At 39.9% G+C, this 12,852-nt stretch overlaps 1 protein-coding gene across 1 annotated transcript in view; it reads left to right on the top strand.

The window, feature by feature from the left end:
* The window catches only part of LOC110674134 (dynein heavy chain 10, axonemal), a 363,130-nt gene that overhangs the window by 148,324 nt on the left and 201,954 nt on the right, over positions 1-12,852 (top strand). The window contains exons 22-24 of the mRNA XM_021837893.1: positions 10,105-10,218; positions 10,876-11,462; positions 12,369-12,530. Of these exons, the coding sequence (XP_021693585.1) occupies positions 10,105-10,218; positions 10,876-11,462; positions 12,369-12,530 (863 nt within the window). The remainder of the gene's footprint in view (positions 1-10,104; positions 10,219-10,875; positions 11,463-12,368; positions 12,531-12,852) is intronic.

The following is a 12,852-nucleotide window of genomic DNA, read 5'->3' as shown; positions in this document are numbered from 1 at the left end:
ATATTCCCCCTCCCCCCTAGAGCGTTACGTAGTTTGTGGAATTTTCAGGATGGTTGATTAGATCTCATCGGTCGAGTATATTTTTCTTACACACAATATAAAAAAACAATCATGATAGGCGAATCAAATTCTCAGTCAATGAGTAACCGAAGAACTCTTATTTGAGAACTTGGCTTTGTCTCAATAGGGGTGTCATTCCAGAAAGCAGGAAAATAAAATTAATCTTTTCTAAATATGAACATAAACAATTATACACTAGAATCAAATACACACTTAAATCCGAATGCCGATCTCAGCTGTGCAAATCTCGGTAAAAGGTCGTTTGTTGACATCTTAGTAAAAGTGACGTTTGGTAACGGCACCCAAAGGTGCTGTTTTAAGTAAACTTGATGTAAGGCTGACATATCAGTTAAAATTAATTTGCTTACCGCTCAGCTGTGCGGATGATCTTGGTAAAAGAATGAAAATTAGTTGAACTCAACTGAGTGTGTCCTCCACTGTACGAGTAAGTGTCGTATCCCCAAGATCACATAGGACAGTTATGTCTATTACAATAAGTAATCTTATATATCTATGTTATATCAACTTTCATTTGAAATTTGGGCTACCATCGAGCTAGAGAGAAAAAAAAAACTGTCTTTTACCATGATTATATTTGAAAATATTGTACTTCAAGGAACAAAAATTTAAAATAAAAAAAATGTTCGAGATCCCTCGGTGGATTTTTTTGGGGAACCCGTCAAATGAAAGCTAAAAACCTATATTTTCAAATGCTGAAAGATTTAGCGATGCCTATTTTTTTGTGATAATATTGTTCTACCAGACACGCCGTGGGCTATTTATGATTCGATGTGATGCAAACTCAATCATTTTTTGCTGAGAGGTTCATGTGAGGATTTGAACAGCATGTGCATAATTGGTATAAACACAAAGTGGAATAATAAAAAACTCAGCAATCACAGAAAAAGAAGACCGTCTTCGCGAGTCTCGTCTCAGTACTCAACTAATCACCGTCGACGAAAGTTCTCTCAATGCTGATCGGACAAATGCTGATGTCGATGCTGCGATTCCGGATTCTCCCTCCGGCTCCCAAGTGCCTCGACTTCCTACTACCGATTCTACACATGGATAGTTCTACCAATGCTACGCTAGATCTAGTCCCCATCAGTGAATTTAGTCTATCACTGTAACACCCGATGGACTTTTGCAACAGAATGACTTGAGTGCTGAGGTTGATCAAGTAATTCAGATTGTCAAGAGACTTCCGGTATGTCAGCGCTCTAACGACTCAAAACCTTCTACCGTCCACTACTTTATGTGTTGCTGCGCAAAAGCTATCTGTCCTTATGTTTAACCGAAAGCATTGCAGAAAGATGAGAGCGCGAAGTCAAACATGTTCAGAAGCTGCTTCAAGGGAGAGGGGGAAATCTGCAATCAGATCCCTGAGAAGTTTACTCAGTAAGTGTGGGGCTGCCGCACCACCGACGAACCAGCTAAAATCAGAGCTAATCGTCTGCAGCCAACTCTTGGCGCGCCATAAGCACTGTAAATCTAGCATAATCTGAGTAACAGCTGAAGTAACTGCATTCCAGTACTCGGCATCCGCACGCATTCTCTGGATTATATTGTCCAGGGACGTGTCCCCTCCACATGTAACGATCATGCGACCTCTCACAACACTGAAAAAGGGGGAAATCGAACACGACATGCTCCACTGTTTCCTCCACACCAACACAATTGAGGCACGCAGGAGATTCTGAATGCCCGAACCTATGCAGGTACTGTCTATAGCAACCATGACCTGACAGAAACTGCGTCAAGTAGAAGTTCACTTCCCCATGTTTTCTTTTATATCATTCCTGCTGCATTATCTAAGAATTGTCTCTTCACACGCTTTGCGGACCCCTCTGGTACTTCTTTGGTTGAAGCATTGAACATCTACCTTGATGATGAGCCCGATGGGCGTCATCCCGGCTATTATGCACAAGGCCTCTTTAGATACCGTCTTGTATACACTTGCTACTCTTAAGCACATTACCCTGTACGTGCTTTCCAACCGCTTTAGGTTTCTGCTTGTTCTAAACGCTTTTGACCAGATTGTTCCTCCATACCTTAGTATGGATAGCACCACGCTTGCCAGTAGCTTGCGTTTGCTGGCAATTGCAGCAGTGCTGTTAGACATCATCCTCTAAAGCGCTGCTATAACCGTAGATGCCCATTTACAACCTTATCCAACGTGGCTTGCGAAGTTGCCTAAGGGATCGCTTGGAGCTATGGTGCAATCACCTACCGAGATAAGCGCCCATTGCTCGTACTTGCGGTTGTTGACCATCACCATCTCAGTCTTGTAATGGGCCAGTCCTAGTTTCTTAGACCTCATCCATTCCTCAACTGTTGAGATAGAGTGCGCTGCTGTCAACACTACTTCCTCCATCGATTCGCCATAGACCATTAGGGTGATGTCGTCGGTGAAGCCAACGATCTTAACACTCATCGGAAGGGGCAGCTTCAGTTCATCATTGTACATCGCATTTCATAACATCGGGCAGAGGATTGAATCTTGAGGTACTCCCGCGGTAATTCGAATGCTTTTCTGCCCCTTTTCAGTGTCATACAGTAAAATCCTACTATCAAATTAGCTTTCTTGAAGCTGACACAACTGAACCGGTATCTTAAGGCGGTAAAGTGCGTGGACTAACACTTCCCAGCTTGCGCATGCATTCTTCACATCCAGAGTGACAACCGCGCAGTAACGGGTGCCACTCCTTCCATGCTCGATTGCCACCTCAGCTGTCTGAACGACCGACTGGATAGCGTCCAGAGTAGACTTACACTCCCGTGCATAAGTTTGGGTACACCCCCTAAAAAACATGCAAAAGTGTACAGTCCATATCTCTGTCATTACACGTTCTATTGAAACTCTCTAAGCCGCATTCGAAAGGCAAAGAGTTATTCCTACTTCGTACGTATTTTTCCAAAACCACTTTTGAACTTTGTATACTAAATTGTTACTTAAAGTTGTTACATTTAAAAAAAAACTGAAAAACATAGCTAATTTTCTCAGCATTGGATCGACCAAAATTTTAAAACAAGGTGTCATTAGAATCGTAGTCTTACATTCTTTGAGGGGCGCTCATGAAAATTTTGCGGAAAAATCTGAAAACTATTCAAAATGAATGAAACAGTCATTCAAGTCAACGTGTATCGTGCAAAAGTTTGGGTTCACCTGAACTTACTTAAATCTGTGAAATCTCAAACCAATCATGTACGCGCCGTTATTTGCGCTCAAAAAAACTATTTAAATTGGTTGAAAAATGGCAGAGATATTGACAAAAATGCAAAAGTTTGGGTTCACCTGAGCCGCACGCACATGGTGAACCCAAACTTTTGCACGATTTGCATCATACTGAGGGATGAACTCAAACTTTTGCACGATGACTTGACTGACTGTTTTATTGATTTTAAATACTTTCCAGATATTTCCGCAAAAAATTTGTGGGGTCTCTTAAAAGAATATAAGATTACGACTCTAATGACACTTTGATTTAAAATTTTGGTCGATCCAATGCTGAGGAAATTAGATATGATTTTTCAGTGTGCTTTTTGAAAAATGTAACAACTTTAAGTAAAAATATAGTATACAAAATTCAAAAAATGTTTTTGAAAAAATACATCCGAAGTGAGAATAACTCTTGCCTTCGAATGCGGCTTAAAGAGTTTGAATTAGACGTGTAATCACAGATATACGGACTGAACACTTTTGTATGTTTTTGAGGGGGTGAACCCAAACTTTTGCACGGGAGTGTACCTTCCCTGATTCCAGACTAATTGTTGAACAGGCCGGCCGCACCTTTTGTATACGGTACTAGTTGGTTTGGGATCAACCTCTCCAACGACTTGCCCTTCGTATCTAGTCACATGGTGGTTTCTCCGCCTTTGGTGGTCTATGCAGCGTTGTATCACAGTTTTGAACATGTCCGTATCCGCATTGACTGCCGATTTTAAAGCAATATTCGGGATACCATCGGGTCCAGGTACCTTATTTAACGCGAATGCTTTCACGACTTCTTTCAACTTTTCTTTCGTCACCCTCACCAATCCTTGTCCTTTATCAACTGCATACGGCGCTGGAGGCCATGAACTTTTGGGCTGATGTGGAAAGAGTACATCGAATATCGATTGCAGCAGTCAAGAAGACCTCTCTTGGGGTGCCATGGCTCCTTTGGTTCTAACCAGTACCATTCTGTAGGGGTCACCCCACGGACTCACGTTCGTCGTACATTGCATCCCAAGGGTAGAGCCAAGGATGGAATCCTGAGGAGCCTGACGAATGAATCTTGTTTTTTCAGTATCTATTTCATATATCAGTGCTCAAATTAACACATTAGAACCCTGTATAGCTAGGTATTCGGGATTTTTCAATATTCTTTATTCTTTATTGATATTTAATTCGACGGACTCCTTATCAGTCTAATTGTATGTACTATTCTATTAAAAGACAACATCAAATATTTCTACTTTTTTTTTCTGTTTCTGTTCGGGATGAACCACCCCAACAAACATTTTAGTGGAATAAGAGTTGAACAAACCACACTGAACCTATTTCAGCTGAATAAACTGTTGTTCAGCTACTAATGTTACTTGGGACTGCGACCAGTTTTCTTTGATCTTTTGTGGTATACCCTTGTCCTTTGTTTAGTGCATGTCGTTCTACTCCATTACTATTGAGAAATAATGAAGTAGTCGTTTTTTATACAAATATCATTCTTTACCATTTTGCATAGAGCCTCTTTAGAAAAAGATACCGCTATTTATACCTTTTGGAGAAAACAGTTTATCACCATTAAACTCTCAAAAGCGCGCCCCTTAATCAGGTTCGGCCACTAAGCCGGTTGAATGATACTGATTTTGACCACGCAAAAAAAAAAGATAAACTCTTGAACTCGGAAAGTACTTATCTCATGAGTTGGAACCAACCTCAGATGCTGATTGAGCCATTTTTCCACTTCGCCCTCCTCATCATCTAGGACTTGTTACTCTCTTATACTCTTCCGACCGTAACTTATAAGTATTTACAAGAACAGATACAACAAGAGTACAATATGCTAGATCTTACCCCGTAACGATATTTCTACTTAATACACATCGAAACAGATAACGAAAAAAAGAAGCTTAACACACCTTCATAAAAAAATCACATGAAGTGCAATATTGTAGAAACATTACACACCGTCGGGTTCCCATGTACAAAGTCACCTCTTGAATTCACGAAATTTAATATTTTTCGGCCAAGTAGACAACGTCATCGCGGCAGGCTTCCATTTCCGGTCTAGAATGATCATGATCGAGATGAAGTCCAACGTACTACAGTCGACCTATCGCGGAATCAGTTTCTTAATGTTATTGCATTCGTTATTATGTGCTTCTAAGCATCTGTGTTGGTAGCAAAGCTCAAAGCTTTGAGCCAACCCATTTTCAGTAGAGAAGCTAGGCAAAATACAGGACGCTTCGATGCTTACTGACTTTAAAATGGCTTGCTCAAATTTTCACCACCTAGGGAGTCGATGCCGGTTATGGACCCTTTGCGTATTATGGACCCCCTACAGAAAAACATAAAATTAACACTCAAAGCAACTTTATTCCTATGAAAATCCACCGGGGGAACTTCGATTACATTGTTAGTCAGCAGTTTCAGGCAAAATATTTGGTTCGAGACGCATAAATACAGATATTTGAACAGTTTTGTAAATGAAACCACACAAGACGGTCCATAATACGCATTTCCAGGTGGGTCCATAATAGGCTCGTCGGCAGCGAGCCGGATTACATGGGAATCAAATGGAGGGTCCATAATACGCAACGTCAAATTTGTAAACAATCCTATTATGGACCCCGGGAGGGTCCATAATAGGCATTCGGACAACAGTTTTTCAAATGCATATTTCGCTGGAAAAAGCGAATGATTTTGTATGTTTCATAGACGTACTATGGAGTAAAGACATTGAATTTGTTGTTAGACTCCACAAAACGTATATGCGTTTGAGATATCATTGCGGAAAAGCGTCTAGAATGAATTTCAGCTACTAAGGGGTCCATTACTAGCATTGAAACCCTAATTAAAATTTTCTATCTTGTCGCTCCCTTGCTACGCCTATGCACCTATTCGTTTCCACCATTTGCTTCTAAAGACTCCCTTTTCCTTTGAGTCGCATGACCGCTACAGCCATAAAACACAAATAACTTCTAAACATCGACAAACCATGCATTGAACATCTTCTTCCGAAACAGTCGCTAACTAATATAAACAGCAAATCGAACTTCTCATCTCCGACAATTGAATTCGCATGTGAAGTAAGCATTCAACTTTGGACTTCAGCTCTTCTACATCACGTTCAAGTACGGGTGCTAATGCGATTGATACCGATTCCGTTTCATATGGTTTTGTCTCCATAGTACGAATTCAACCAGACATTCGTCACACAGCCAATAACTATTTTTGTTTGGCGGTGATACAGCAACAAATTGATCTGTATTAAATCCAACACATATAGCATGATGAACAGCGGCGCACAGACCATTACAGCAAATGCAGCTGATATTTTGTGTTGATGGGGAGGTGGCACTTTTTATAATCCATGGCGATACAGATCAAACAATATATTTCCACTTTTATCACGAAAACGGCAGTCAATTTACAAATTTTAATGTGTAACGATGATGCAGCTTTACAAAAACTGTACTTTCACAAGCGCTCAGATGATTCAGAATAATTCAAAGAGAGTTTTCAGAAACAACAACCGACAGAAGCAACACATACCGTAAAACGGGGTAACTTTGATAATGCGGGTAACTTTGATAGTGCGTTACCCACTGCATACTAAATAAAATATCATAATTTCTGTTAATCAGTTAAGCAAAACGAATGCAAAACTAAAGAATATTAGTATGACACTTCATGTAAGAGCGGTTTTCATTTGAATCAAGAACATTTTAGGCTTTTTATACGAATTTAAAAAATTTACACAATTTTAGCATTTTCAAAACGCTTACAAACAATCTGTTCTACGATCACTATTTGATGTAGTTTTGAATAGTTGGCCACTTATCTTTGATAGCCTAGTTATCATAGAACTTGAATACGGTCTCAAATGCATATTCACAAACTGGGAGCATTTTTGTAATCTAAGTCAGAAATTTCCATATAACGTTAAACGCCTAGAGGTATGCAATGCCCTACAAATGTTCGTTATTCATTCAATTTTGTTCGAATCATACTCCATTATCAAAGTTACCCCAAAACAGAAAACCAGCTTTCGATTATATGAAAAATTATACATCCATTCAAAATGAATCTTTTGCCAATTTATCGACTGTAATTGATAGCTAGGATGCCAGTACTTGTTTTAAAAATATAAATTGTAAATCTTTGAAACAGCATGCAAAAATATTCAAGTTTTCTTCGAAAAAACTATCAAAGTTACCCCGTTTTACGGTACACACATATGTTAGGCGATTTAGCGACAATGGATCTAAATACCTTTTTGAAAGCCGAGCTGCATATCATACAGGTTGTTCTGTTCTATCGGGTGTATTGTAAGAGTAGAAGCATTAACCTAAGAATGCTAATGTCGCTGCTGTTCGTGTTACCAACATCTAGTTTGCCATGAACTGACAGCGTGAGTAACGGGCCTCAAAGTGTCAGATTAATTTGAAAAACCAAAACAACGTCATGGTATTGAACAAACTATGAAAAAACATAATTTAAGGTGATAAAAATTAAAATCAGTTTGGCGACAACCATGCTACTAGCGTTCTACTACTAATATTTCTATTATTGTAAGCCATTAGATTTAGATTACTCTCTCTAGCACTTTTTGGATTGATTTTTTACAGCGCGGTCCTGAGCATTTCCCTGTTTTCTTGGATGGTTGCCTTCAGAGCTTCGTTGGAAATACCGTCTAGTATTTTTCTGAAGTTTAAGGCTTCCACCACCATGATCAGCTGGGATAACTTGGGAAGAAATATTTAGAAGAATCTCGAGAAAAATTCACGTAGGAAATCCCATAGATATTACTATAAAACAATGTTCAGAAGCGTTCGCTAAAATCACAGGAAGATCTATTTAATGTTTGTTGGAACATTTCAAGACAAAATCTTGAAGAAAATCATTCTGGAATTTCTTTAAATAAAGACGTGACTCGAAAGAAAATGAGACACACAAATGATCACCAAAATTTATTTTAAATCGAATACTTCTCAATTTTTTAGGGAATAATTAATATATATTACCTATGTTTTGACATAATTTATTTATTAAATTTCCTTCCCCAAGCTGAACGCTCATACATTTCTCTTAACGCTGCTCATGAGATTTTGGGTGAGGCTTTGCCCATTTTTCTTACACAATTTCTCCCAGTTTTTCTTCATAGCTTCATCGGTTTTGAATGTTTTTCCGTTTCTCTTCAACTCTCCATTACCGTCCGAACTTTTCAATCGGACGTAGTTCTGGTATATTTGGCGGGTTCGCCTCATTCGGGACCACATAATCGCCTTTCGCTTCGTACCAATCCATTACAGGCTTGGTATAATGGCACGAGCTTCCAGAAATTTTCCGAAACCTCCATGCGGGATATACCGACAAAACAAACTCGAGGCCGGAGATGTGTTTGTTGTCCACCTTGATGTACGTCTCGTCGTCCATGACCCTTAAATTGGCCCTTAAACAAAAAAAAAGTTGTAAAAAGGGCACCCCTAGATATTAGCCATAGGGTAATAAAAAAGGTCTTAAAATAAAAAGAATTTCAACTCAATTGGTTGCGACGCCAGCTGGTGCATTCAATTCGAAGTTTGTATGAGATTTTTGTTTCAACTATAATGAAAATTGACTCTTCGTCACTGTTTCGTTCTGTATACTAATTTATCATTTTCAATTGGGCCCAGAATTACAAATACACTAGTTGATACCCTAATGAACATAATTGCAGAAGGTTGTACCTAGATATGAGCTTATTTTCAGTTGTTGAAAGTTAATCTTATATATATGCATGCACCTTGTTCAGCAGCTCGCCCAGCGTCATAGGTGGCGATGATGTGCCTAGTGGTAACCATCATGCTATGTTGAAGAAATACAGAGCTGTATTGCAGATCTACTTCATATAGTTAAAACACCAACTTTCTCAATTTTAATCATGATTCTACTTCTATTATATTGTTTGCTATGGTATCAAGCAGTATTTTTGACATTCTGGGTTCAATTTGACGCGATCAACTATTTACCTTAGCCAAACAGTAGATGATGTACTGTTTCCCATATGTTTGAGCTGGAAATCCCATATTAACTTTAAATAAAATGCGCCAGTCCATGGGACGACCAAATGAGCTGAAATTTTCAGTAAATCTTCCTCTAATTCTAAGGAGAAACTCTGGGGGTGCCCCGTGGAATTGTATCATTTTATTTTCTCCCATACTGAGCTGGGCCAGTCTAATGACCAGCCACTCACGGTAAAGCTTCTGCGTACGCAATTTGGCCACCGTGTTTTGCTTGTCAGTAACACGTAGCCCAGCCCACGTCATGGTCTGCTGGACGAACTACTTCGGCGACTTGGCTTTTTTGGCCACGGTTGAAAGGTTCGTGTTATTCTTGAAGCACTGCCTTATCATCCGCGTCTTCTCTGTGTATTCCGTTTTCGGTTTTCGGCCGCTTCCAGTACGCCCCTCGATGGTCTTCGTCGTCGGAACACGGTAAAATGGTGGATTCCAAGCCTTTTGCCGATCCATCTGTGCGACTGACCATGATTATCGATCACCGCACCCAAGATTTGTGGCGTACTTGACAGATCGAGATAATATTTTGCATACATAAACATAACACTACAAACTAGTATTACTCAAAATTACATTGAATTATAAGTAGGATTATTAATTTTATATTTTTTTCTTCATTAAAACCGGTGAAAACACGACTATCGCATGTAACACTTCGGATAAACATTGTGAACTACTGCCCCAAATCTTTCCACATATTTCACTTTCCCTGCGACTTGTGCGCTATTCAAAGCTCTCTCTATCTATATCTACTCTATACTTACTGCTGTTCCTTCGCAGATCCATTTCCTCCGAGGTCACCTGTACGAAGTCGAGACAATTATTCAAGCCGGATTAGGCCGATTCACGTGGCAGTCGTTCAACATCCCCGCGTACTGCGAACGATGTCAGCAGGTGAGTGTTTCCCATTCTCCCTTAACCTTTGTGTAACCAATATCTGTTTTTGAGCTGTTGAAAACTCATTTTCCAACCGATTTTCTGATAATCAATCAAACCATCCGATTTGTCTCAATTTACATGGGCTGCATTTTGGAACCTGTTCACGTAATAGTTCCTAATTTATTCCGGTTCCGAAGGACCTTTTAGTAGCTTAACTTCATTCTCGACTCTTTTTTTCAATGAAATCTCAGACGTACGTCTTGTTCAGCCTAACAACAGGATCCATGACTTCAGTCTCCACTTCAAAATTGCTATCTAACAATGCACACAAAGTTTCCTTATGAATTTTTTTATAGAAATAAGGTTGATTTGATTTGAGTGTTAATTTCATGTTTTTTTTCTGTGGGGGATCCTTAATACGCAAAGGGTCCATAACTAGGAACGACTCCCTATTTATGCGAAATTTTAAGCACTTTCAAATTGATATAAATCAGGAACGGATGTCATTGACATTGAAAAAATCGGTTGTATAATGACTTTTTGACACCTGATTGAATATTTGGAAGTCCAGACGTTGGATACGCAAAGGTTTATACTACCTAACTCCCTAAGCCCGAATCCCATAATAATGCTGCATTTTCCTCCCCAATGCTCCCACTCGCCATCCGAAAGTTTATGAAAAGTTTATCGTCGATGGTATCCCAAATTGGCCACATCAGCAGCGATATAAAATCACAAATCGATAAGCTGGAATCATTCGCCATGTTCGAGATGAAGGTGGCCCAGGCCAAGGAGAAGCGTTCGGCCACGGCGGATATCGTGCTGAAAACTCCGAGCCAGCCAAAAGAGCCACAGCCTCACCATCACCATCATCACCATCACCACCACCGCCATTCGTCCCATCACCAACAACACCAACAGCAGCAGCAAATAGCTACAGCGCCATCTGTCGGTGCAAGTCAAGCGGAAGACAACAGCGCCGGAGAACAACCGGAGAAACCACCGGCGAAGAAACCGAAGCGCGTCTCCATCCGGGAGGGACCGCCGGACGACGGGGTACGGCCCTGCCCTGACTACTTTCAGGCCCTGGAGTTGGAGCGGAACGAGAAAACAACCAAACTGGCGAAACTTTACGACTCAATAGGACCCATACTGATTAAATTAGAAAGTTTGGTTCTCGGAACGTTCACGGGCGAGTGCCGGCAGATGAAGTACTATTACAATTACTGGGAGAAGCAGGTCTTTGGCTGTTTCACCAGGTAAGAGCGTTTCCAAGCGATGCTCCGAATGCAACGTTGTGAGGGTAGGAGATATGCATTCTTTTTTTTTCATGTAGATACGAAACGAAATATGGAAAAGTAGGTACATGAAAAATCCGATATAGCACAGGATTTTTCAGAACGAAACTAAAAAAAAAATTCGCGTAATATCTTATTATTTGTTAGAATTTGCGACTAGTGAATTTTAAAATCGTTTTTTACTGTATAGTCTGTGAGATTGACAAAATATGCCCTATACGGTACATAAAAGAGACGGGTTCTGGTTTGTTTTTTTTTTTTTTTGGGTTCAAATTCAATTCGGGTTGGCATGTCTACGCAGAATTCCAAATATCACATACCCTTACAACGCTGCCAACAACTAGGGCAAGTGTACCATTAGTGGTGCACCTAAGGGAAAACTGCTAAAACACGGTGTTAAGATCATGAAATATATGATTTTAACGTATCATTCGATAGATCTCAAATCCTTCTATCATTCAAATGTATAAAAATCACGATTCATTTGAAATTTCCCTGCAAAAAGCCTTGCACCAATAATAGGAACACTGTTCCTTTAGTGGAGGTATATTTTAAGGATGGTTCCTTTAGTGGCGCAAACCATTGATTTCTTATGGGACCCTCCACTATGGGTACTGATGCACCACTATAGGTGCAAAGGAGCAAAAAAATTAAGCAAAATAATTGTTTTAAATAGTTTTACGGTTAAATTTCATGAATATTATTCGATTACTTGTATCATTTTCGCATCGTACATAATACAAAAATATCACATAATCATTTATTAGCGCGAAACATGCCAAAACACACTACCTCCACTATTGGAGCTACCTCCACTAAGGGAGCGTTTGCCCTAATAATGCTATTTTCTCCATTTGAACGAACCAGATTCACCACCCGAAACCTGGAGAAGTTTATGTTTGATCTGCAGCAGGACCGCCCGCTGTTCGAGGTGGACGCCATCCTGGAGGTTCCGGAGATCCAGATGAAGCCCACGGCAGCCGAAGTGTACGGTATCGCGATTCAGTCCGTTACGGACTTTTTGCAGAGGTAAGAGAGCCACACACAAACACACAGATGGGGGATGCAGTAAAACGATGGTGTAATGACGAAGCTCGGTGCGGTTGGATGGGGTTTATATTGCATCTAAAATATCTAGCTTTTGTGTTTGGGTGTGCTGGAGAGCAGCATGTGCGCATTGTTTTATTAGTTTGTGATGTACAATGAGAATGAACTTGCGAGTTGCAATTTGTGGTGTTTTGATTAGTTTCACAGATTGGAGTAGAGCTGTTTGAGGGTGCTCAATCTAAATGAAATCAGGAAACATCAATGATAAGCGAAATGATAACTTCTGTATCCTTATGCTATATTG

This window comes from Aedes aegypti, chromosome 1 (assembly GCF_002204515.2).
Source record: "Aedes aegypti strain LVP_AGWG chromosome 1, AaegL5.0 Primary Assembly, whole genome shotgun sequence".
Taxonomy (NCBI): Eukaryota; Metazoa; Arthropoda; class Insecta; order Diptera; family Culicidae; genus Aedes; species Aedes aegypti.
Note: the sequence above shows the minus strand (reverse complement) of the source record. Positions and strands in the feature narration are given on the sequence as shown.